At 38.4% G+C, this 18,954-nt stretch overlaps 1 protein-coding gene and 1 long non-coding RNA gene across 3 annotated transcripts in view; one reads left to right on the top strand and one right to left on the bottom strand.

The window, feature by feature from the left end:
- LOC131369498 (C-type mannose receptor 2-like) overlaps nt 1–18,954 on the top strand; it is a 28,644-nt gene that overhangs the window by 7,793 nt on the left and 1,897 nt on the right. Inside the window, exons 11-18 of the mRNA XM_058416185.1 lie at nt 14,064–14,465; nt 14,600–14,950; nt 15,093–15,467; nt 15,548–15,913; nt 16,919–17,305; nt 17,403–17,834; nt 18,018–18,392; nt 18,537–18,896. Coding sequence (XP_058272168.1) covers nt 14,064–14,465; nt 14,600–14,950; nt 15,093–15,467; nt 15,548–15,913; nt 16,919–17,305; nt 17,403–17,834; nt 18,018–18,392; nt 18,537–18,896 — 3,048 coding nt within the window. The remainder of the gene's footprint in view (nt 1–14,063; nt 14,466–14,599; nt 14,951–15,092; nt 15,468–15,547; nt 15,914–16,918; nt 17,306–17,402; nt 17,835–18,017; nt 18,393–18,536; nt 18,897–18,954) is intronic.
- LOC131369499 (uncharacterized) lies at nt 1,526–4,975 on the bottom strand. Of its 2 annotated transcripts, XR_009207272.1 has the most exons (3): nt 4,841–4,975; nt 4,445–4,750; nt 1,526–4,360 (listed from the first exon to the last, which is right to left on the bottom strand). It is a non-coding gene; the product is annotated as an uncharacterized LOC131369499 (long non-coding RNA). The 2 variants fall into 2 exon arrangements; XR_009207271.1 differs by lacking the exon at nt 4,841–4,975 and having other exon boundaries at nt 4,445–4,834.

The following is an 18,954-nucleotide window of genomic DNA, read 5'->3' as shown; positions in this document are numbered from 1 at the left end:
AAGGAAAAAGACTAGATTAACATTCAAAATATAATAATTCAACAAATTCCAGGTTTTGTAGTGATTTTTTTCTTTTATTTACTCATTCATTTAGCAATCTTTCTTTACCAGAGCAGTTGGGAATGCTGTAGAGTTCTATTAATACAAGAATATAGATACTAAAATGCAGATAAGCTTAAACAGATCAAAGATATTTGCATAAATATGTACAAACCTTGAAATGCCTCCTGAAATGTCTTATTATTAATAACAATCATACTGATCTGCGATTGAGCATGATTTTTTTGGTGTAATATTTTATTTGGTTAATTACATTTATAATACTTATGAATGGTAGTCTTAAAATTAATTTTAAACGACCAAAAGAAACACTGTACTTGCTTGTGCAAAATACTGCTATGAGCGTTAAGGGATACTATGTGCTGTTCATTTATTAATTGTTTTTAGTGTTGGGGTTCATGTAGTTTTGGTTGTGCTGATTAAAAGGTCAATCTAATAAAAAAAAAAAAAAAAAAAAAAAAAACTTTGAATCAAAGAACGTGTGACATTTTGTTTTGGGTGAAGTAATGCTATTCAAACAGGAAAATGTGTTTCATAATACAATAAAATTTTTATTGAGAAGTCCAGTGCAGCCCTGTGTGAAACGAAGAAGGTCTCATAACCCCAGCTCCTTATAAAGATTATACAGGTGTCAAAAATCTCCATACATAAAGGAAATTAATACTTATTAGCAAAATGTAACTGAACATCTACAATGACTGCCATTTCTTTTTTAAACGTCCACATCTCTTCCAGAGTTTGGCTCCTTTCCACAGCTTCACGATCCATCCATGAGAATCATTTCTAGACATTATTCCTTTCACAAAGGCTATCTGAAAATCTATATATTAAGATTTTGAAAGACATTTTGCCACAAAGTTGATTTCTCCCATGTGTGGAGGATTTTTAGACACCCTGTATAATTAAGATCATACGGAAAACTCAACCATATGCTTATACATTAATGGTGGTCAAACTACAGCCCGGTGGGCCACAGATGGCCTGTTGAGCTGTTTAATATGGCCCATCGATTATTTACAAAATTGTCCTATAGACTATTCATTTTGCCTTTTTCCTGCAATACCCTGCGTTTCAGTTGATTCCACTAGTGTCCACTCTAAACACTATCGACCTTTGCTAAAGCAGAGTCTATCATCTCTGCACAGATATTTATTCTTCAAGTTTGCTATTGCATTTAGCCTTACTTTAACCATGAATGAACCAAAGAAATGTCGGCAAACTGTCGATGCACTGACAAAAACAGTAACCAAAACCATTGTTCCCATTGAAAAGTGATGTTTACTTTTTAGATAATGGGTTTCACATGTAATTTATATTAGTTCACCCTCCCATCTACTACAGGCCTGGCTCATGTGTCAAATATTAAAACCAAGTGAGGCCCTTGACCAAAAAAAAAAAAAAAAAAAAAAAAAAGTTTTCCCACCCATTTATACATTTTTCTTGATTAAATTACACTTTTTTCCCCCCATCCCAGCAGATTATTAGTTCTCAAGTTACAGCATTAACGCTTAACTCAATCTAAATTGAATAAAAAAAGCAGAATAATGTCATATGTAGCTGAGGATGTGCCAAATACGGGATAAAATCCACTGATATTTATCACAACATGTATAAAGTTCTAAATAGGACCACCTATAGTCCAAGTCACAATTAATTAAAAGCTGTCAGTCTATGAAAATAAAAATAAATGATAAATTAACAAAAACAAAACCGCAGATGGCCACCGGTTAGCTATATTGTGAGGACAAGGAGATGGAGAGTTCCGTCACCGCATTCACATTGCAAACCTACAGAAAAGGAAACCAAAGTATAAAGTGACCAAACCACAGCATGATCCCAACCACCACCACCGCCATCTACACAGTGAGGACACCCCAGAGGCCACTGCTGGTTTAAAAAACCTAAAAGAAACCAAAGAATAAAGTCAAATGTACAGTAAGTCATGTAAAGGAAAAGAAACAAGTCGGTGTTATGTAGCATGTTATGTAGTTATGTTCAGCTCAGTTTTTCGTGGTCTAAATTCTCTGCCACCAAACATTTCTAAACACAAGATTAAACAAGTACCAGGAAAATTAAACAACAAACAGTAATCCATGTAAGGCAAAACACAGTCTTAATATATTGTACTAAAAAACATTTAAAATAACCATCAACATTGCCTGTAAAAAAAGACAACACCTGATATCCATTACTTTTGCTTGTGATAATAAGGCAACAATTTCTAGAAACAAAAGAATTTCACTATTAAAACAAATCCATAAGAAAAAACTACTACCTCCTTGAAACAATGCATCGTATGTTCAACTCTCAACACTACCTACTTGTCCACTACCCTTCCTCAGAGTACTGCACTGCATAGCATACCCAGCTTTAATCGGATTCCACCAGCATAGATGAATTCTTTATCTCTGTTTTCATCAGAGGCCAAAAATTCAATTTCTTCCTGTTTTTCTTGTTTACATTTTCAACAGTCGCCGTCTTTCTCATGTCACACTACACTCATTTGAATGTAGACACTCAGGGCTTTAAGAATTTGTATTTTGCTTTTACCTAGCTTACTACGAGCAATACATTTGTAAAAAAGAAAAAAAAAAAAGTTTATTTTTTTCCACACACATCTTCAAAGTAACTGGTTCGAACCTGTTCCTGCTCTCTGAGATGCCCCAGGTGATGGTACATAAGCATCTAAAATTAAAATGTCTCATCTTCAACCACTAAAATTCTCAGAAAACTGTAAAAATGTCTCACACTGAAAATCAACAGGGTTCAGACTAATTTTATCTCAGATTTGAAAATGGCCGATAAGTTGATGCTAGCTAATATACATGTCACATATTTGATTCTGACTGTTTTTGATCAAGCAGAACAAAATGTTCATGCACTCAGTTCAAAATCCAAAAATCCTTCAGACTTGAACAGTCCCTGCCATAACGTATCACAAACATGTGACCTGTGTCAGAGACATCCACCAAAAGCTTTTATGAACTGTGTGTGTTGAATCACTATTTTAGCAAAAATAATTTTATAATTTTTATAAATTATATGAACATGTTGATCATTACTTTAATGAATGTCTCTCATGCAAACAACCACTCTTAGTTAACGAACAAATTAAAATATTTACAGTCCTGGTGCTAATTTTTTGCGCATCACAAATACCTAAAATAGATCATTTTTATGCCTCCAACACTGTATTATAGCAGGGTAGGAAGTAACCATCTGTAATCCAAACATTGATACACTAATTATTTGGTACACAGGATGCAAGATTGGCACACAATTGCACAAACAAAAAAAAATATAAACATTGTCCTCCATCTATCCATTCATGGATACATTCCCTAACTATTCACCTCATCTGTCCTCGGATATGAAAACGATTGAGTTATGATCATATCGAGTCTAAAATTAAACTAGTATCCAGAGTCTGCTTGTCATACATTGCTGAGAGAAAATGTGCAGTTTAAAGTCAACTCGTTTTCATACTACACAGAGTGTTCATGGAAATATGATAAGCCTGACCTAATTTACTGAATCAACCAACTCGCATCTCCATTCTTTCCTTTCATCCATGATGACAGTAAAGTCGCCGTAGATGTGCAGTCATGTTGGAAGTATTTCCATTTGAGTAGGTAACTCGTGTGTAACAGTGCTTCCACAGTCATTTTTCTCTTTAACGTTTTTGTTTCATCGGCATCATAAACAACAACAAAAGCCTAAATGTCCCCACATCACGTGAAGATAATCACAACACACGGTGAGAAAAACACCACCACCAAGGATGGACTAGTCCTCTACCCCAAGTTCCCAGGCCCTGCTAAGACAAAGAAGATACACGTCAACGGACAGAGCAATGAAGTAACCTTTAGCTTGGTCGATCAGACTCAGCTAACCAAATGTACAACAAATACAACACAACATCTATAAACCCGCTCAAATCATCCACAACATACATTCATTCATTCATTGTCTATACCCGCTTATTCCTAGGACTCCTAGGGTCACGGGGGTCTGCTGGAGCCTATCCCAGCACACAGAGCGAAAGGCAGGGGTACACCCTGGACAGGTCGCCAGTCCATCGCAGGGCCTCATCCACAACAAGCCGAACAAAAAAAATGCAAAAGAAAAATAAACAAAATGGTTTGAAAACAAGTGTTCAATCAAACCCAAAACAGAATTAAAAATACAGAAAAAAATATACAAAAATAAACTAAACGGTTAGCTGAATCCCCATATTGGAAACAGAACCGCACGGCCGACCAGAGTGGACTAGAGTAAAATTACGGCCTTCCTGGGAAACCTATAGGAAAGGAGACCATTAATATTACCTCATGGATTTAGACCACCCAATCCAGAGTATACAACCATATTAAAACTTACATACCAATAGTCGAATACTTGAAAAGGAAGCTTTCCGTAGGGGATTAAAACAGGAAAATCCCAACCCGGTGGCTGCATCTCTCATGACTAAAACATAAAAAAAGGAAATCCACAGGGTTCTAATATACGCCCGTGCTTTGGAAATACATGACTCAGCTAGCTGCAAGCTGTTAAGCATTTACCCACATACATCCCATACATGCTCTGATGTCCACATCCGGTTCGTACAATAATGACAACGACCCCGTAAACGAAGGATAAGGCCGGCAATAGCAATCGAAAGTGAAAGCACACTCGGAAATCACAGTCCCTAGAACATACATTAATCACGATATTAATGATGCACGTCTTTTAACTGAAAATATATACTTGTACGAAACAAGCATTGTTTTCATCTTACCGACACCGGAATCCACATACGGTTCCTTCGACAACAGCGTGTTAACGACGCACCGTCTAGTACAAATGACGTATCCAAGGTGGCACGCATGCTTCCGTTTTTTATATGCTACCGAGCGCCACCGATTGGCTAAAACGCCAAACAATTAACCACAGGGGGAACTGCCCCTCCTGCCACACAAGCATGGTTAAGCACCCCTAACTTTAGCACTCACTGATTGGATATTTACTCGCCGGGAGGCGTTTATCTGTCTCAGTGTGTAGACGTACATGCAAACACAACCAGGCAGTTCAGAGAGTAATAAAACGCATGGAAATTATTTCATTGGAAAACCGCGATTCGCATACAGTATGCGTATTGAACTGTGGAGGTCGTACCGAACGGTTCAGTATTATATTGAGTATTGTGGCATCCCTATGTGAGGGGTGTGTGGGGTCATCCACAAAGCTGTTGGCTTTGCGGATGCAGCATGTGATGTAAATGTCCGTGATAGAGGGGAGAGAGACTCCTCTGTTCATTTTAGCTCTGTTGGCTTTGCGGATGCAGCATGTGATGTAAATGTCCGTGATAGAGGGGAGAGAGACTCCTATATTCATTTTAGCTCTCCGCTGCAGGGTCTTGCGATCCAAAACTGTGCAATTCCCAAACCAGGCAGTGGTGCAGCTGCTCAGGACCCTCTCGATGGTCCATCTGTAGAGCACGGTCAAGATGGGTGGAGGGAGATGGGCTTTCTAGATGGGCTTTTTAGTCTTGTCGACGTTCAGAGGCAGGTTGTTGGTTTTACATCAGGCTGTTAGCTGTTGCACCTCCTCTCTAAATCTTGGTACATTCAATAACCAGTTTTTTTAAATATTCCTAAGCCCTTCCCATGCTTTTCTATAGAATCTTTATTTAGCATTGAAGGCAGAAAGGAGCAAACAGCATGAAGTAAAATATTTAAATAGAAGCCTTTACTAATGTGCCATTATATGTCTGTGACTCTTTTGTCAATTGTAATGGAAAAATGAATCTTTTATACTTTTTTACCGATACAGACATGTATTCACACTAAAGAGCTTTACTGCTTATAACCCAGTATTAAGATGCGGAATTTGCATTTATGTTACTTATCTTGTTTTGAACATAATGTTCTAACTGGTGTCTTTCTTCTGCAGCTATGTTCTGACCTTGGCCCAGGTCCTTCGACAGATAAGAAACTGGTTGAGTTTGTTAATGTGTTTTTGCCTCCGTTACTATGCAGGGGTGTCAGAACTCAAGAATGTACATGAGAAAACACTGTATAAAAAGAGAGCACAGAAAGGGGAAGTGCCTCTCTCCGTGCTCATCCCTGAATGTACATGTGACAGATGTCTCTCTGCAGAGAATACATTTTTTGCTTTTGCATTTACACAGCTCCTCTCTGATTTTATCTTTTGAATTAAGATGGCTTTCCACCATACTTTAGAAATATTTACATTTACGTCATTTAGAAGATGCCCATATCCAGAGCAACTTACATTTATCTCATTTATACAAGCAATTGAGGGTTAAGGGCCTTGCACATTGTACAATTACAGAGGATTATTTCAAGCTTATTGGGTACAATGAACTGGAATGAATCTGGTATCTGACAATACTGATGCCCTACATTTGTTAGTATGAAGATCATTCCACCGTTGTACTGGAATAAGGTTAAATTTACCAGTTTCATTTTAAACAGTGCAGCATTCTGTACTTCTGGGTAGTGCAACTACTTGGGTGTAGAGAACCATTTAGAGTTCTTTCCAGACCCGATATAATAGAAAAGATGAAGAATGGAAGATTGCAGTCGTAAAGATCAGGCTCTGAAGCTGATTTTTTTTTTACTTTTTTTTTTTTTTAAATATCTGAACAAGACAATAAACCCAAGAAAAAAAGATAAGATTTTTCATTTACATATCCAGAATAGTTCCTGGTTCAATGCTTGTGGTGTTGTGGAGATAATTACCCTACAACCTGAAAAACTAGATAGCCATCATTTTATAATGACACTTTAATTCTATGTCTTTCAGTCTTTCAGTTGCTGTGTCCCAACTCGCCTCTTATACATCCTAGATGGTATTCGACATTAGAATTAGTGTGTCCCACATTTGTGTGGTTAAATAAGTATCCCAAAGGTAAACAGATGGTTTATTATTTCCAGTCGCCTAAATATTGTAGGTTGCCTTTTCTCCTACGGGAGTCTAGAATAGTGCACATAAGGTGGGCCGGGGAATCTTCGACATCAAGTGGGGGCAGGGGTTCGTTCTCGGGGGTTCTCAGTGTTGGGTGTGGGGTGATCCAGCTTGAGGAGCGAAATGTGGAATGATGGAGATATTTTAAACTGGGGTGCAACCAATAGGTGACGGGGTTACTTTGCCATAATACATTGATGGGCCCTGTATACCTGGGCTGAGTTTCCAGCATGGTAATTTGAGCGTACAGTTTTTGGTGGTAAGACACACCATCTGACCAGGTTGGTATGGCAGGTGAGGTTGTCTCCGGCATGCTAGTTCTAGTTCAAGTACTCGTTCCTCCAGGTGAAATAGTATGGGTTTCTCGAGGCAGGTGCTGGGACTGTATCCGTATTGGCTGCAGTAGAAGCACAGTTGCCGGCACAAATGGCACTGGTGCTCCACTGTGGAGACCCAGGTCCTGCAGAGCTGTATAGGCTCTGCTCCTACAGCCACAATGGAGAAATGGCTGAGATTGGAGGCTGGTGTGTTGATTGCACCAGAGGTTGGCTAGCTAGATGCCTAGCATGATGTACTCTGATCTTCTTCCTTGCACACCATCTCCACTGGTAGAAGCAGATTTAGTACCTCTCTGAAGACAGTGTCGTGTCATTCCACCAGCTCTGTGTTGCTAATGTCCAAAATTTAACGGCGTAGTCGGTAGCCGAGTCTGACCACTGTGAAGCTGAAGCAGGTGCAGGGTATTCTGAAACGTCCCTGATGAGTTGGGAAAAGTGAGAGAAGGGAATGCACACCTGTGTGTCATCTGGCAGTTGGAAAGCTTTAAAAAAAAAAATAGTAAGCACAGTAAATGGCAGCTACTCAGGTTAGCCTGGATTGGACTCCAGGAGTGAGAGAAAGTCTTCAGAGGATAGTAGCATCAACTATTCCATCAACTACAATGGAGAAGAGCTGTATATTTATATTAGATCTGATGGAACATGCTTTTATAGACACTGTATAGCATATTTACATTTAATTTGCTATGATGGTGAGAATATTTCATCAATTTATGGGAATAAACTGTGTAATGTTTGGTTTAGGTGTTATTGAGCACATTTATTTATTAAGGAAAGAATGGAACAGAAAATTACACGTGGATAAACCAGCCAATGCCTTGGACAAAAGATCAGCATTACTGCATAGAGTGTCACACAGACTTGGCCAGAGACCATTTCCAGCTGTTCAGATCATCATGCATTCCAATCTAGGCTAAACCTGAGTAGATACTATTTTCTGTGTTAAGGAGTGTGTTCATTTCTTCCATGTTATCAATGGCAGTCAGGTCAGTGTATTTCTCTCTGCAGTATCTGTGTGTCAGTCCAAGTCCTTTTCTCATTAACAAAGTGGTACTGATGGAGGGTGCATGATGATCCTGTGCAGATCCTGGGCAGCTCCTCAGGTTTAAAGTGAATAAAGCAGCTACTTAGATTTTGCCTGGACTGGACTGTATAGTAATGATTACAGCTGGAGATGGTCTCTGGATATGATGCTTTCTACCAGGAGGGACAGACTTCAGATGATGGGAACATCAACCTGATAACTACAATGGAGTTTTATATATATAGTATAACTACAAAGGGGAGTGCTTTGATGGTCTTTGTATTGGCAGAAAGTTATTTATTTGCTATAATGTCCGACAGTCCTGTCTCTCATGGCACACAGATTGCCTGAAGATAAGAGCTGTGTTTCTAGAGTTCCCTTTCTCCTGATATTCAGGGGCTAATTTGCTTTCATCAATCATTAGGGCTGTGTTTGCGCCCTCTGTTCAGGTTGGTGCACCAGATCTGGCCCTAGGTAGAAACCAGATTTCTCTCACAGAGCGATTTACAATCCAGAGTGCATGATCTGAAAGCAGGTTTCTTGGTTCCTGGTTCCAGACGGAAGTGGCTATATTTGCCTCTGAGGAATTGAGCCACTGTGCCCTGCGGCTTTCTCTTTTCAACATAGCAAATGCTCCATCTGTATGCTTTCCCTGTTAGCTCTGCTCATGGGGGTCCTAGACAGGGTACTGCTATGAAAGATTCCACCCGTTACTGGTGTCCTTTCTGGACAGTGCTCCTTGGGAGATTCCAATCAGAAGGAGCCTCCTCTCTCAGGTGCAGGGGGCAATTCTCCATGCCTGCCCCAAGATTTGGAACCTCTTAGTCTGTCCCCTGAGGGGGACCAGCTCCTAGACTTTGGTCTCCCAACCGAGGCTGTGGAGACTATGTTGAACTTTCACCTCTGATGTAATCAGTGTCATCAGGATTTATTTCACTGCCCTGTTAGTGCAACCTCTTTGAGGGCCTATCACCCTCTGCATTGAGGTGTATGTGGCAGACATTGCTGCAAGTCACGTGCCTGTTCTCTTGTGTCTCACCCGTACGGTGCAGGTGGCTGTGGCTTTCCTGCAGACTACGTCTCACCTCCTAGGACCTCTAGTGGTTCTGGAGGGGCTTCTCCAAGCCCCCTTTTAGCCAATGGAATCTCTGAGGACCCTGGAAACAGCTCTGCTATAAGCCAGTCATCCAGCCTTTCTGCAGGTTTTGTGCTCTCTGAGAATTTAGGTACAGCACTGTGGTTCAGGGGTACCAATGCTGCCTCACAGCTCCTTCCACCTCCCAAAAAACACCAAAGCATGCTTGTAGGTCCAGTCTAAATTACTAAATTACCCCAAATAGTGTGTGAATGTGTATGCATGTTCTGTGATGGATTGGACTTATTCCCATCTTAAGCTCTGTGTTACAGATCTGACCCGAATAAATACTAAAGGATCGACATATCTAAATGCATACCTATGATGTTTTTATAAATAAAGTTAAAGGTATTGTATGTTATTGTCATTGAATGCTGTAGGTAAAACCCGAACTGGTAAAAAGCAGAACATCAGATTTGGACCAGTTGGTAGCCAGATACTATATTCTAAGTTCTGTCTACAATGTCTGCATTAACTGCCTGAATACTGAAAGGTTGGTTAGATATACTTAGTCAGAATGATGCATACTTGTTTTATGTAGCTGCATTGTAAATGAAAATAGGACAGTTTACTGAGTCTGTGGGTGAATTGTATAACATTTGGATCCAGATAAGGAAGTATGACACAAATACCAAGTGGATATGTATACTGAAGATGAAGGCTTCAGTGCTGCATTCACATGCTGCACTTCTAAAAGCAAATACCTCCTAATCTCTGTATTGCAAACATGACAGAGATCAGTAACACCACTAACAAAGGGACATGAAGAAATAGAGAAGAGGAAAGGAGATAAAGGAAAGGTGATAGTTATAAATGAATAAGGCAGTCTCAGTGGCTCAATGTTTAACATAAGTGTCATAGTGATAAAAAATGGAAAGAAACATTTAGACCAGTGGCGAACAATTTTAACAGTTTTAGACGAATATGTAATGTTAGTTAATCTGTAAAGCAAATAAATATGATTCTAATTGTAATTCTGATGAAGCAGAATAAAAGCTTACAGACACAAAAATCCAAAATAAAAAGTTCTTCTAGCTTAAACAGTCTCACACAAACACACAATTATGTAGTCTCACTGCATTCCATAGAATCCTAATGAGTGTAGAAGAGTTCAATCATTTTCCGTATCTATTTCAATTATTTTAATTGACACCTTTACATAGTGATAGTAATTGTGCTGCATTCAATAACCAGTCTTTCTACATACTCCTAATCCCTTCCCATATGCTTTTATTCAGAATCCATATTTATATGTTAAAATTAAAGCAAGTGGCAGATAGGAGCAAACAGAAGACAGCACACATCCATGAGGTAAAAGATTTAAATCGAATTCTTTATTTATGTGCCATCATATGACTTTTGACTTTGGAAATATAATTTAATAGAATCCTTTATAAATGAGATAAATATGTTGATTGTACTTTCTTTCTGTGTATTATCCCAGAGCAATGTTTCGACTTCCGCTGCTTTTGGGTGAGTTGAATGTGTGTGTTATAAATGTATATAAGAATGTTTATATGATATATGATGAAGATTGCACATTGCACAGTGTGCTGATTTAAGTGTTTTTTTTAATTGCCTGTAACAACAAAAGGTACACATTTGACCAATACTGACATGTTTGTTATAGTTTGGTTAAGACGGTAAAACCCAATATAAGATACAGTTTCCATTTTTCAACTAAGAAACCAAAATAGTTCCTGGTTCTGTTCTTGTGGTGTTCTTTCAAACAATAAAAGAGAGTTAATTGACCTACAACAAGAAAAACTGGATTGATATCATTTGATAATGATACTTTTATTAGTCAGCTCCAGTGGGTCAGATGCACAGATTATTGCCTGCTTGCGCATTTTGGCCAAACATCAATACACCAGTTACCAGTGAAAACACTGGTGTGTAGTTTGGGTTGTTTGCAAGGTGAAGAGTGGGGAAAGTCTAGATTGCTTGACTACATGGGTGATAACATGATTTCTGAACTCCTCTGACAGGGATAGGCTGCAAGCCTTCTGAATAGCATTATTTTGCCAAAACCTCAAAATCTATCCAAGCTGAAGGCTTCCAGTCAAACTGCTATATTAACATGGTGCTCACTTTTGTGAATTTGTATACATGCCTTGCAATGGATTGGACTTATACCCATCTTAAGCTCTGTGTTACTGATCTGACCAGAATAAATACTAAAAGATGGGCATATCTAAATGGATACTTTAAGATCTAAATAATAAATAAAGTAAAGTATGTTATGGTAGTTGAATGCTGCAGGTGAAACCAGAATTGGGAAGGAGAACATTAGACTTGGACCAGTTGACAGATTTGCCAGATACTGTATTTTAAGTGCCAGCTATAATGTTGTATTAACTGCCTGAATGCTGAAAGATTTGTTAGACATAATTAACCAGAATATTGCATATTTGTTTTATGTAGCTGCTTTATAAATCCAAATAGGACAGTTTACTGAGGCTGTGGGTGAATTTTATAACATTTGGATCCAGAAAATAAAGTATGACACAAATACCAAGTGGATATGTATACTGAAGATGAAGGCTTCAGAGCTGCACTCTGACATGAAATGATACAGTCAGTGGTGCCTGATTGGACTGAGCAAGGTTACACTGATATGAAAGATGGGAATAATAAGGCAGGCTCAGTGGCTTAATGTTTGACATAGTGATAAAAAATGGAAAGAAACAGACTAGTGGACGAAGATGTAATGTTAGTTAATGTTTAAAGCAAATAAATATGATTCCAATTGTAAATCTAATAAAGCAGAACAAAAGCTTAAACATGCAAAAATCAAAAATAAACAGTCCTTCTGGCTTAAACAGTCTCAGACAAACAAACACACAATAATGTAGTCTGGCTGCATTGCATAGAATCTTAATGAGTGACAGAGTTCAATAATTTTCAGTCTCCATTTCAATTATTTTAACTGACACGTTTACATAATGATAGTAATGGTACTGCATTCAATAACCAGTCTTTCTACATATTCCTAAGCCCTTCCCATATGCTGTGTAGCTCGCTGAGCGGGAACAGAGAACAACACACAGAGCCAGGTAGCACGTCAATGCCAGCTTTTAATCACCAACAACAAAAAAAGGCAAGGAAGGAAGAAACGGAGGATTGCTGGGCTTGAAGAGAAGGGGAAAAAAGGAGCACAAAAGAGGAGAGTCAGTTAAGGCAATTCCTTCCCTGAAACAGAGTGAAGAAGCAGGGGGCAGCAGCGGGGTCCTGGCCAGGCCTGAGGATGTCAGGAGGTGGCTGGTGTAGATCCAGGAGGGAGGCTGGGCGTCAGTGATTCCACACGGGGCTTTTCTCAGTCCGAACTGCCTAGAAACAACACATAGAGTACCTGTTAGTCCAGTAGGGGGCTCCCTTCACATTGTGTGGCCGGCAGAGCCAACCTCTCTGCTATGTTGCTCTGCTGGAGGGTGAAGGTTTTAAGGGCGCTTCTGATTGTCCCAGAGTATTTTGGCGCGCTTTCTCCCACTCCGCCCTGCGCTCTAATTTTGTGGCGCTGGCCGTGGTGCTGATCTGCTTCCGCTTTGTGCTGGCGCCGCTGTCCAGGGTGCTGATGCGCCGCTGTGCGTGTTTTTCCAGGAAAGGAGGGAGGCGAGGACCGGCTCTTTTCTGCGTGCGTGCGGCGGCGGGCGCGGCGCCGTCACAGCTTTTATTCAGAATCCATATACATGTTAAATAAGTAACAACTTCATTCTCTATGTTTATATCTTAAAGAGCACTCCTGCACCTGAGCCCTGAGAGCTAATGGTGATATTAGAGGGTCCTGAGCGTTATTTCAAAGCGTTATTTCATCAGTGTGGGTTAAATTAGCACCCGCTGTTCAAATCCTTTCTATTTAATCAACTAAAGAAAGTATTAAATTGTGCCACAAAATTTGCAAAGCAAAAAAATTGATAAATTTCTTCAAAATATTTTTTTGTGACTATTTGACTGACAGACTACAACTGAATTAAATGAAAGTGTCATTATTATATCAATGTGTCATACTGAAAAACAAATTAATTAATTAATTAATTAATTAAATGGAATAATAGAAAAAGAAAAGCTGAAATGCAACAAATGAGTTTGTTTGTGGTGACAGTGTCACTAGGCAACAACACTCTCTTCCTTTACACGACATGTTAGTATGACCATGTACTTGCACACTCTTCTGATACACACTCAAAATTATGCATGTTCTTAATGCAGCAATGACAAGCGTTATTATTTGAAATTTAAATTTTACAAATGTATGGCCAATGACATACATGCAGAACTTACATCAAACAGAATTTGTTTGCACAAGAATTAGAAAACTTGTGCAGTTATATATGTGTTTTTCTTATGTGATGACTTGCAGACCAATACATTTATCTTAAAATACTAGGAAGACAACTTCGTAGAGTACATACATGCAATTTATCTACTTGCACATGCAAATTGGCTTACATTATTTTTTTGTTCTTAGTAAATCAAGGCTTCACTGGCCTGAAGTTATATTCATTATGTAAAACTGCTATTGTGCCTTTCACAGGGTTTTTTAGCCTGGGTGTCTGTCTTCCTCGTCAGTATCACTTCATTAATGAGAAAAAGACCTGGTTGGAAGCACAGAGATACTGCAGAGAGAATTATGTTGATTTAGCCTCTATTAATAGCACTGAAGAGGACTTGGCTATTAGTGACGTCATATCTGGATATCTGGATATCTGGAAGAGCAACCGAACTTGGATTGGACTGTATGATGATCTGAACAGCTGGAAATGGTCTCTGTCTAATGATTCTTTCTACAAGGAGGGACAGAAAAGCTTTAGAAACTGGTATATACAGACACAAACAGACTGGTATAGAATCAGTTTGTGTGTGTATTTATCAACTTTTAATGGACTTTGGTGGAAGACCTCTTGTTCTGAAATGCTTCAGTTCATTTGTTTTGATGGTGAGTACAGCAGTTATGGATTTGCTTCATGAAAACTTGTTTAAATAAAAACTTGAAAAATTAATTAGCTTTAAATTCAGGACACATTTTCTATAAAAAATACAGTTTTCCAATATTTAATTTGTCTCTTTTAGGCAGAGTGAATGCCAGTGAAAGATATGTCCCAGTTTATCAGAACATGAACTGGACTGAAGCTCAGAGATACTGCAGAGACCATTACACAGACCTGACCAGTGTGAGGAACGAGTCTGAAAACCAGAAGATTAGATCAGTGTTTAATGATACATATCATTCAAATTTTTGGATCGGCCTGTACAGAACCAGATCTTGGTCAGATAAAAGCAACTCTTCTTTCAGCAACTGGAATCCTGGACAACCAGATAATTACAGACAGAATGAATCCTGTACTGCTGTGTCCTTTAATGATTCTGGGAAATGGACAGATGAAAACTGTAGTCAAGCTTTTCCCTTCCTCTGTTACAGCAGTGAGTAGATTTCTGTTTTGAATCAAGCGATAGTGCCAGTTTTCAGTAGGATTACTCGCTCATAATGAACACAAACCACCTATAATGTACTTTCCTCCAAATAATAAGCATAGTAACCAAACTTTGCATTATCTTACTCTAGCCATGCCATCATTACCCTCTCATCAGTATCACTTTGTTAATGAGAATATGACCTGGACTGAAGCACAGAGATACTGCAGAGAGAATTACACTGACCTGGCTACTATTGATAACATGGAGGAAATGAACATTCTCCTTAACAATATAAATGGCAGCTACTCAGGTTTAGCCTGGATTGGACTGTATGGTGATGAGAACAGCTGGAGATGGTCTCTGGATGATGATACTTTCTACCAGGAAGGAGAGAGAGACTTCAGAGGATGGGAACATCAACCTGATAACTACTATGGAAACGAGATGTGTGTTTATATTACATCTGATGGAAAATGGTATGATGAAGACTGTAGAGCATATTTACCTTTTGTTTGCTATGACGGTAAGAAAGTTTAATTGATTTATATGGACAAACTGTGTAATTTATGGTTTAGGTCTTATTGAGCACATTTATCTTTTCAGAAAAGAATGGAACAGAAAATTACACCTGGATAAACCAGCCAATGCCTTGGACAAAAGCTCAGCATTACTGCAGAGAGCATTACACAGACCTGGCCAGTGTGAGAAATCAAACAGATAATCAAAGAATCTTCAACCTCACAGATGGCTCTCCTGCTTGGATTGGTTTATATAGGACCAGACTCTGGTCAGACAAACAGGAATCCACATATAAAAACTGGAGACCAGTCACCAATATACAACCAGACAATGGTATTTATAATCTCTGGCAATACGGTAATCAGCACTGCACTGCTGTCTCATTCAGAGATTCAGGCCACTGGACAGATGAGGACTGTTTTGCCACCTTCCCTTTTATCTGCTATAACAGTAAGTTCATCTAATCAGCCTTTATTCTTTGATTAATTTACAATATGATCTTTATCCACTCAAACTATATACATATCACAAACATTTCATGTTTTTTTTTATTATTCATTCGCTATACATCCAAAACATCTGGAAAACTGAGCATCACAACCAAATTTGGGATTTCCCTAAACTGTTGCACAAAGTTGTGCAAAGATTTCCCTGAACCAGAGCTAAGGGGTATAGTCCAAACCTGTTTCAGCCTGACATGCCCTTTGTTAATGCAGCATAAAGAGATGGTTTCCTCAAGGTTTGTGTGGAAGACCTTGAGCTCAACCTCACTGAACATATGTAGGATGAATTAGAAAGCTGCCTGCATGCCAGACCTGTTCACCTATCATCACTGGCTGATCACACTTGTGTTCTTGTAGCTGAATGGGTACAAATCCCCACAGACATGTTCTAAAGTTTAGTATACTTTTTAGAGTGGAGATTGATATAGCAGGAAACAGGGGGTCAACTCCATATTAATGCTGGTAGTTTGAAGTGGGATGTAAGGACATATGGGTGTGATGGCCAAAATATACTTTTATGGTTTAAAACAAAATGATTTCAGGGTATAATTTCATATGAAAAAACAGCTTACTTCCACCCACTGTCAAAATATCAATTATTTCGTCAGGAAACTTTAAACTGATCTGTGCAAATTCATAGCTATTTACAGTTGTGCATCTGTGCTGACAAGTCATAGGATTTTCATGAATATAATATTTGTATATTATCTCCATAATTAATGGAATGAAAGCACATAGAAATATTTTTTTTTATTTCTAAGAAAACATCTTAACGAATAAAATCTCTCAACCTTTTATACATTGTCTTTAAAGCAAATCCAAAATTATAAAACATCATAGCCGCTTTAAAAAATTGTGTTTATTTTGTTTATTTACATCAATACTTGAAGAAAAGACAAATAATATGTCGTTTGTCTGCAGAAAATAATATTATGGTGTTTTTCCTTTAAAGAATTCTGCACTGGATCATCATGCACCCTCCATCAGTATCACTTTGTTAATGAAAAAAAGACCTGGACTGAAGCACAGAGATACTGCAGAGAGAATTACACCGACCTGGCTACCATTGATAACATGGAGGAAATGAACTCACTCCTTAATACAGTGAATGGAATCTATTCAGGTTTAGCCTGGATTGGACTGTATGATGATCTGAACAGCTGGAAATGGTCTCTGGATGATGATACTTTCTACAATAATGGAGAAAGAAACTTTAGAAACTGGTATATAAGCAAACCATGGACCTGGAATGGAAACAATTTGTGTGTATATTTTGCTTATTGTGCAGAATGGTGGGTGGAATCTTGTTCCGCAAAACTTCAATTCATTTGTTTTGATGGTGAGCACAGCAGTTATATATGCTAAAGAAAAGAAACTTAGAACAAAAAGATTCTAGCTTTAATACACTACACAAATTCTTTCTTCATCTGTTTTAGGCAGAGTGAATGCCAGTGAGAAATATGTTCCAGTTTTTCAGCGGATGAACTGGACTGAAGCTCAGAGATACTGCAGAGAGCATTACACAGACCTGACCAGTGTGAGGAGTGAGACTGAGAACCAGAAAATCAGATCACTGTTTGTTGATTATAATGATGATAATGCTTATTATAATTATTATTATAGTAATTATTATTATTTTTATTATAGTTATCATTATTATTATTATGATGGTTTTTGGATTGGCCTGTACAAACCCAGTCTTTGGTCAGACCAAAGCAACTCTTCTTTTAGCAACTGGAAACCTGGACAACCGGACAATTATAGCCAAAATAAATCTTGTGCTGCTGTGTCATTTAATAATGATTATTATTATGGGGAATGGACAGATGAAAACTGTGATCAAGCTTTTCCATTCCTCTGTTACAGCAGTGAGTAGATTTCTGTGCTTTTAAGACGTTTTTAAATATAAACTGTACATTGGTTGTTGATAGTGGCAGTAGTGTTGATAGTACAGATATTCTTTAGCATTACTTACACATAGTGAGAAAAATAAAACACCTTTAATGTACCTTTTGAAAATAAGGCGCAAACATTTTTGTTACCTTCTTTAGCAATGTCCTCAAACTCCTCTCATCAGTATTGGTTTGTTGATGAGAATAAGACCTGGACTGAAGCACAGAGATACTGCAGAGAGAATTACACTGACCTGGCTACCATTGATAACATGGAGGAAATGAACACACTCCTTGACACAGTAAATGGCAGCTACTCAGGTTTAGCCTGGATTGGACTGTATGATTATCTCGAGAGCTGGAGATGGTCTCTGGATGATGATGCTTTTTACCAGGAGGGAGAGAGAGACTTCAGAAGATGGCCCCATCAGCCTGATAACTACAATGGAAATGAGATGTGTGTTTCCATGGGGTATGGAGAGAAGTGGTATGACAGGCCTTGTACAGACAGAAAGTCATTTGTTTGCTATAACGGTAAGCTCTGACAGAAAGTGGAAACATTTGGCCTAAGTTTTTTTAACTTGCTATTGTAGCTGATATGGACAATAATGGTTAATAATCATAAGGCTAATCATAATACAGTTATTGTTTGTATCTTTATAATATTCTCAACCTTAGTTATGAACAACACATATGTGATGATTTATAATCAAAAGACTTGGGAAGAAGCTCAGAGCTTTTGCCAAATGAGTTACACAGACCTGGCCAGTGTGAGGAATGAGACTGAACTTCAGCAAATACTGAGCATCATGAAGGGCTATGAGGTATGGATAGGTCTGTATAGGAACCGATTATGGTCAGATCAGAGCAACTCAACCTTTACATATTGGAGACCACAGAGTCCAGAACCAACACCAGAACCAGATAATGGTTTCTATTTTGGACAACGAGGAAATCAGCACTGTACAGCTGTGGATCGTTCTGGCCGATGGACAGATGAAAACTGTTTGGCCAGTTTCCCTTTTATCTGCTATACTGGTAAGTTGAGCTCCTTTTGTAATTAATTTAAAGAATAATAAACAAAAATAATAATAAT

Source organism: Hemibagrus wyckioides, linkage group LG18, assembly GCF_019097595.1.
Source record: "Hemibagrus wyckioides isolate EC202008001 linkage group LG18, SWU_Hwy_1.0, whole genome shotgun sequence".
Taxonomy (NCBI): Eukaryota; Metazoa; Chordata; class Actinopteri; order Siluriformes; family Bagridae; genus Hemibagrus; species Hemibagrus wyckioides.
This window is presented reverse-complemented; position numbering and strand designations above follow the sequence as displayed.